Source organism: Lissotriton helveticus, chromosome 1_1 (genome assembly GCF_964261635.1).
Source record: "Lissotriton helveticus chromosome 1_1, aLisHel1.1, whole genome shotgun sequence".
NCBI classification, from domain to species: domain Eukaryota; kingdom Metazoa; phylum Chordata; class Amphibia; order Caudata; family Salamandridae; genus Lissotriton; species Lissotriton helveticus.
Window position 1 is genome coordinate 100,800,899 of NC_136057.1, and position 7,287 is coordinate 100,808,185.

A 7,287-nucleotide genomic window follows, 5' to 3' on the forward strand; every position below is an offset into this window, starting at 1 on the left:
TAACAGTCCACCTTTTATCACTAACAAATATATAATGATCCTTCCATCAGTTGACTTAAAAAAAAATCCTTCACTCTTTTATCCCTCCACTATTCTTTTTCTAGCAAAATGAACAGACTAACATGTTCACTTCTTAAATTCCATATTCAATATTCGACCATACGAATATACTGCCCAAATAACTGAATAACATATCTACTACTCAAATTACTTCATATTTATACTATACTAATTTTCAACACTAATCCTTTATGGGTTCCGGAGTGGCGTGCTACTCGCCAAAAAAGCGCTTCAACACCCATCAGGGGTAACAAGTGCTATATGAATGCAAATCTTTCTTCCCCTTTTATCCATCCGCTATCCTTCTCACTCCAAGTAACAGACTAATATCCACCAGTGAAATTACCTCATATTTCACCATATTAATTCACCACTAATCCTTTATAGGCTCCCTGAATTGATGGAGCGAGGTGGCAAACGCAAAATTTTGTGTACCCCTCGTGAAGTTAGTGTCCCATAACCATAACAATGACTGATTGCATGTTTTGTGAAATTAATCAACCATAGAGTAAAGTGCACACATTATTTTTTATTATTATACACAGGGAGAATTAATTGGCTTGCATGGACTGAAATAAACACAGCTAAATTGTATTGTTATTGTATTGTGAACTAATGTGCAGCTTTTCCGTAAACATACGCAATTTAAATGTGCTTATTCTAATCGTTTATGTGGTGGAGAGGTCGAAATGTAAGTATAAAACGTATTTATGTGGCTTGTCTGCTAGGTAACAACTGACTGGGAAACATTAGATAGGTGGGAGGTAAACAGAACGGGTTTAAATTCTCAATTTAACATAAATCTGTGTTTGTTTCTGCAATAGTTCCAAAAGTGACCTTTGAGGCCCAGTGAGCAAATGGAAGACTGGGCAACTGTGAGCAAGAGCTAAACTGCGCAGGCGCGCCAAAACCTGCAAGTCAGAGTGAACTGCCTGTGCTCGAGGAGGTTCAAGGCTGATGCGGCCCAGAACCTAGGATGGGTGCCAAGCGCGGATGATGTCGTGTTCAGAGCCTGGGAAGATGTATGGATGTAACCATTTAAAGAAATGCCTAGGCCAAAGACTGTCCTAAACAAAGCCCTTTTCAAAATTAGCTGACACGTTGCAAAAACGATGCTGTAATGGTGAGAGGATGCTCACCCACCCCAAATTTGTCCAATGAGGAATCGAATAAGAGATGTTAGTTACTTTTTAGATAGATTAAGTTAGGGAATTAAGGTATAAAAACTCCTGGTTTTGTGAAGTCGGGGTCGCTTTTTCCATTTCCATCGGAGATGCTGCCCGATTGCTGACCGATTCCTGGATGTAAGACTTCTTATGTTCTTTGCTTGTTTGTTTTTGTCGGATTGAAGGATAAGATGAGGGTATTAGTTAGGGATGTTAGGAGAGAATGACTTTTGGAACTATATGTTCTTTGCTAAACTTTTAACTGTCTTCTAAAATAAAGCGATTTTCCTTGAGCTCTAAATAAAATTATCATTTTGAAATAAAGTTTAAGTTTTACTGAATAAAGATTTACTAATGTGTAGAATGTCAGACATAATAAAGTTTACTCAGAATAAAAATTAAATAAATGAAGAAGCCAGAGCTGGTCTTTAAATTCTTCCTACGCCTAATTTTCATTCTAACAGATCCATTGCCACTATGGTAGTGTGTCTGAATAATTTAAAGTTTGAATAAAACCATGGTAAAATGTTTTACTTTGCAGGTGTAAATAATAAATAGTTAATAGGTTTAGACGCTTCACCAAAATGTAACAGCGTTTCTCCAGTGTGATTCACCTGAGCCTTGAAGCCAAGTGTAAGTGAACAGGGTAAATGCACAGTGTTATGGACCCCACTGATGCATGAATGAGAAATTTCCTAGTTCACACAAAGGAAAGTTTCAATTCTATTAAGGACGCGGAGGCGAGGATTTTGCTAGTCCCTTCTTCATTTTATTGGACAGCAAGTTAGAAGTTAAAACAGAAAAAACATTAACCATGAACTACCCTAACCAACATGGCAGCGGTAGTCATGGAGACATATTAACCAATCAGAGTCCATAACACCATAATAAAGGAATCCCACGCCGGAAGTCCTTCCTCTTTCGTTGCTGCCGGTGTAAAGAAGTCTTCTACCCTTTAGTCCGTTTTCTGATCGGAGCCTAGGGAAGAGAAAAAATAATAATATCCCGTCCAGGAAAAAGCTGAAGCATCTAAAACATTGCAATGGAAAAAAGCAAATAAATGTAATAGGATCAGGAAAAAAATCAGTAAGACATATCAGTCAAATGTACATAGCAATATAAATAAAAAGAAGAAATACTTCCCTCTAATGAAGAACCAAAGCTTGGGTTACATGAGATCGGGAGGGAAAGCTGGTTCAGCAGGGTGGGAAAATCCTCGCCTCCGCGTCCTTAATAGAATTGAAACTTTCCTTTGTGTGAACAAGGAAATTTCTCATTCTATGTCAGGAAGCTGAGGCGAGGATTTTGCTTGTTTAAAGCTTACTCACCACCAAAGATGTTGCCTCATGGATTGGTTTAAAATAAAACTTCTTAAAAGTTGAATCTGAAGACCAATCCGCTGCATTCATAATATCTTCCAATCTGCCCCCAACCTGGACAGCCTTGGAAGCCATAGCGCCTCTAGTGGAGTGAGCACCAAAGCAGGAAATGTTAATACCAGCCTCAGACATAATCCACCTGACCCATCTGGCAATAGTGGGAGAAGAGACCGCCTTAAAAGGCTTCTTAATCGCAATTAGTAATTGTCTTTCGCCCGGAGGACGGAATTCCAAAGTTACATCCTCATAAGCTTTGAGGCAACGAACAACACAAAGTTTTGGTGAATCTGGAAAGGCTGGATAGGATACTAACCTGGTATTACACTTGGTACGTCTAGACACAGTAAAAGAAACACCCTCAGGGGTAAAAACTCTGGCAGAAATATCAAGAGCGCGAACATCGGAAGCCCTCTTGCAAGAAATGAGACAGAGAAAAATAGCCAATTTAGCCGAAAGCTCCTTGCGAGAAAGGTATTCGTTATCCTGCCCGGAAAGCAGGAAACGTAAAACCACATTTACATCCCAAAGACCAGAATAACGCGGTTCAGGAGGACGCGACAGGCGAATACCCTTGAGAAGTTTGCAAACCCAAGGATGTTCTCCCACGGGAGAACCATCCACAAGGGCATGACCCGCAGAAATTGCTGATCTGAAGGAATTGATGGTACAATAAGCAAGTTTGTCCTGAAAAAGTTTAGCGAGGAAGTTAATTACTTCAGTTACAGGAGAGCCCACGGGATCCAAGTGTTTTGCCACACACCAACAAACCCATCTGTTCCAGGCAGATCGGTATCGTTTGGTGGTACCAGGGGCCCACGCACGCTGAATGAGGAGTTCAGCGTCTCTCGAAAGTGAGTCGTTAGACCAATGTCTCCTGAAATCCTCCAGGCCATGAGACGTAGATGGCCTTGGAGAACCAGAGGGTGTGGATGACCCAATGGATCCGTCAGAATGAGATCGGAAATGGGGAGCTGAATAGGACTGTCCCAAGATAACTCCAGAAGAGATGGGAACCAGCATTGAGCTTTCCATATAGGTGTGATCAAGATGAGGGAAGCTCGTTGTCTGCGGACTTGGGCCGCTACCCTTTGAATGAACAGAAACGGGGGAAATGCGTAAGTTGGAAACCGGGACCAATCCTGCAGGAAGGCATCTACTGCTTCCGCACCCGGATCCGGTTTCCAGCTGTAAAACCTGGGAAGTTGGGCGTTCCATCTGGACGCAAACAAGTCCACTTGAGGAAGGCCCCAAAACTCTGAGATCATTTGAAAGACCGCAGGATCCAGCTTCCAATCGCTGGCATCCCGGAAGTTCCTGGATTGCCAATCTGCCACAGAGTTCATTTCGCCGGGAAGATATTCTGCCATGACTGAAATCTGGCGAAGAAGACAATAATTCCAGAAGTCTTTCGCTAGATCCGCTAGGACCTTGGAGTGAGTGCCGCCCAGGCGATTGATATACCTGACCGCAGTCGTGTTGTCCATCCGAAGGAGGACGCAACAAGAGACTTTGTTTGTTGTGAACGAACGAATGGCGAATGAACCCGCAAGGAGTTCCAAGCAATTGATGTGTAGATGAAGTTCCTCCTCCGTCCATCTGCCTCTCACCGAGAGGGAGCCGCACCGGGCCCCCCATCCTTGTCGGCTGGCATCCGACTCGATCACAAGATCCGGGCGGGAACCGAAAATCGCCTTCCCGTTCCACGCATCCATGTGATCCAACCACCAAAGGAGCTCCGATCTGGCCTCCGTGGACAAAGAAATGAGTTCCGAATAAGTGAGGCCTTTGCGGAGATGAAATGCTTTGAGTCTTTGGAGAGCTCTGTAATGAAGCGGGCCTGGAAAAATGGCCTGGATCGACGAGGACAGTAAGCCCACTATCCTGGCTAGGAGGCGGAGAGAAATCCGGTCTCGACGGAGAACTTTGCGAATCTCCTTCTTGATCTTGGTGATCTTTTGAGAAGGAAGATGCAAGGTCGCATCCGTAGTCTGTATCAGAAAACCCCAAAAAAATCATCTCTTGTTGAGGGATTAACTCTGATTTCTGGGCGTTGATGATGAACCCCAGAGATTGAAGAGTAGTTATGGTCACCTGAAGTTGATGGAGGAGGAGGTCCCTGGACTGATTCATTAAAAGAATGTCGTCCAAGTAAATTATCAGACGAAATCCCATGGTACGAAGATGTTCCACCACAGGACGAAGGAGTTTGGTAAAGCACCAAGGTGCTGAGGAAAGACCAAAGGGGAGAGTAAGAAACTCGTAGATCTGATCTCTCCACAGGAACTGTAGGAAACGATGATGAGGAGGGTAAATCGGAACTGAAAGATATGCATCCTTCAGATCCAAACGTACCAACCAATCGTTCTGCAGAAGGAGATCCCTCAAAAGATGGATGCCCTCCATCTTGAAGTGTCTGTATATGAGCCATTCGTTGAACGAACAAAGGTTGATGACTGGCCTGAATCCTTTGTCTTTTTTCTCGACCAAAAAGATGTTGCTGAGGAACCCGTTTGGATGAAGAGAAGAAAGAGAGATAGCTCCTTTTAGGAGCATAGCGCGAACTTCCGTGTCTATAAGTGCTTGGTCTGCGAGAGAAAAAACCAACGGACGAGGATGAGAGATTTGAACAGGGGAGCCGTAGAACTCTATGTGAAAGCCTTGGACCGTTTCCAGAAACCAAGGGTCTGACGTGAGACGTAACCAGGCCTGAAGAAATAGAGCAATCCTTCCCCCCAGACGTACTGGAGAAATGATGGAAAAACTCACCGTTGAAACCTTTGGTGTTGAACTGGTTGCCACCACGTCCTCTGCCCTGTCCTCTGCCTCCGCGGGAAGGATAAAAGGAACCTTGACGTCCATCGTTCCATCCGTTGTTTCTCTTGGACTGACCTCTATTGGGGCCTTGTTGAAACTGGCGGCCGGAAGAGCGACCCCTGCCTCTGCCGGCCCCGCCAAAAACCTTTTTGGGAAACATTTTTTTCATTGAAGCTTGGGCCTTGTCTAAGGCAGAAAAAGTAGCCACAAATTTGCCCAGTTCCTTGACAAAGGGATCACCAAACAAAGTACCCTGTGCTACTGAACCTGCTTCTGAAGATGATAATTCACCCAGTTTAAGGTCAATTTTAAGCAAAAGAGTCCTACGACGCTCCGCTGAGAGGGCACAGTTGGCATTGCCAAGGAGACATATTGCCCTCTGTGCCCAACCTGCCACGTCGTCCACTGGTAAAGGCATACCTGACTCTTTGGATCGTTGGGCAAGCTCAATGATTTTTGTCAGAGGACCGACCACATCTAACAGCTTATCTTGACAAGCTTTCCAAGACCTGTCAATTCCCTTCTTAGGGTCCTTAACGTATTTAGCGAAAAAAGTGCATAACTTTGGATCTATCTCTGGAGTGGCTGCCACTCTGTTGGGTAGAGAAGGGCGAGGACACTCAGAGCGTAAGCGTAACCTGACATCCTGAGATAGGGGCTGTCTAAGTTTAGCGGCCACATAATCAGCCGTAGATTTTTCAGGGACCCATTCCGAGGAGCGGGGTATATAAATAGAATTAGGGTCAAACATATCCGGGGCCACAAGGTCCCCCTCTCCACAGTCAGATACACTAGATTTAGGGCGCCAAGACCTACTAATGTCCGACATATCCTCAGAAGAAGCATCATCATCTTCTTCTTCATAGTCATCCTCGTCATCAATTCCCTCCAGGGGAAACCCTTCTTCCGGGTCAAGGTCTTGGGTGGAAGTACCACCAGTGTTCCCGGGTGAGTCGTCCCCCCGGAAGGGTGCGCTTCTTAGCGTGCGCGCACTCTTATGGAAGACTCCAGTAAGTCTACTGAAGCCTTCCAGGTGCCCCGCGTCACGCTTTTTGGCCGTGCGTGAAGGTACAGAAGACACTCCACTGGGCCCAGCCCCACTGTCCCCAAACACACCTGAGCCAGATTTAAAAACATGGGCAGACAGTTTATTGACACTGTCCTGTAGAGGTGCCAGAGCCTGGGCGATAGCCGAAGACAGGAGTCTGTCCACATCTACAGGAGGGCGCAACAAAGGCTGAGGAGGCTGCTCAGAATCCACAGGCATGCCATCAATATCTTGACGAGTCTGCATTTGTGCAGATGAATGGGCACCCATACAACGAAATACGCCCCAAACTATATAAAAAGGGGGGGTTCCCCACACAGGTACCCACAAACAATACCAAAATAAATGGCACGATCAAAATGCCAAAGAAGTGACTGAAACAAAAAATGACAATTTTTTAATAAATATTCAGGAATAATCAGTCACTTTGAAATCCTGCCGCTACACGCAGCGTCAGTGTGGGGAACGAGGCAATCTGACAGAAAATGAAGCGCTTTGCCTCAGCGCGTGTATTCTACAAGCGCAGGGAAGCGCTGAAGAAAAAAAGCCGGTCAGCGTCTGAGGAGACGACGCTAGGACCGCGCACGCGCACCACAAAGACGCTCGGGCCAAAATGCCTACCGCGTCTGACAGGCTAGAACAATAGTCTACAATAAGGCAAATATCAGAAATCGGCAGATACGCTGTCACAATAACAAATATCACTGCCACGCCACAAGAATAAGGTGAAGAGAAATAACGACTTATCTTTGACGCGGCAGCAATGAAGAAAGAGGAAGGACTTCCGGCGTGGGATTCCTTTATTATGGTGTTATGGACT

At 45.0% G+C, this 7,287-nt stretch overlaps 1 protein-coding gene across 1 annotated transcript; it reads right to left on the reverse strand.

The window, feature by feature from the left end:
- Positions 1 to 2,181: 2,181 nt before the first annotated feature.
- On the reverse strand, positions 2,182 to 6,737 carry LOC144759052 (uncharacterized). Its single transcript, XM_078646466.1, has 2 exons — positions 5,372 to 6,737; positions 2,182 to 2,204 (listed from the first exon to the last, which is right to left on the reverse strand). The coding sequence occupies exons 1-2, from the start codon at positions 6,735 to 6,737 to the stop codon at positions 2,182 to 2,184; spliced, it is 1,389 nt and encodes a 462-aa protein (XP_078502592.1).
- Between the last annotated feature and the right edge of the window lie 550 nt (positions 6,738 to 7,287).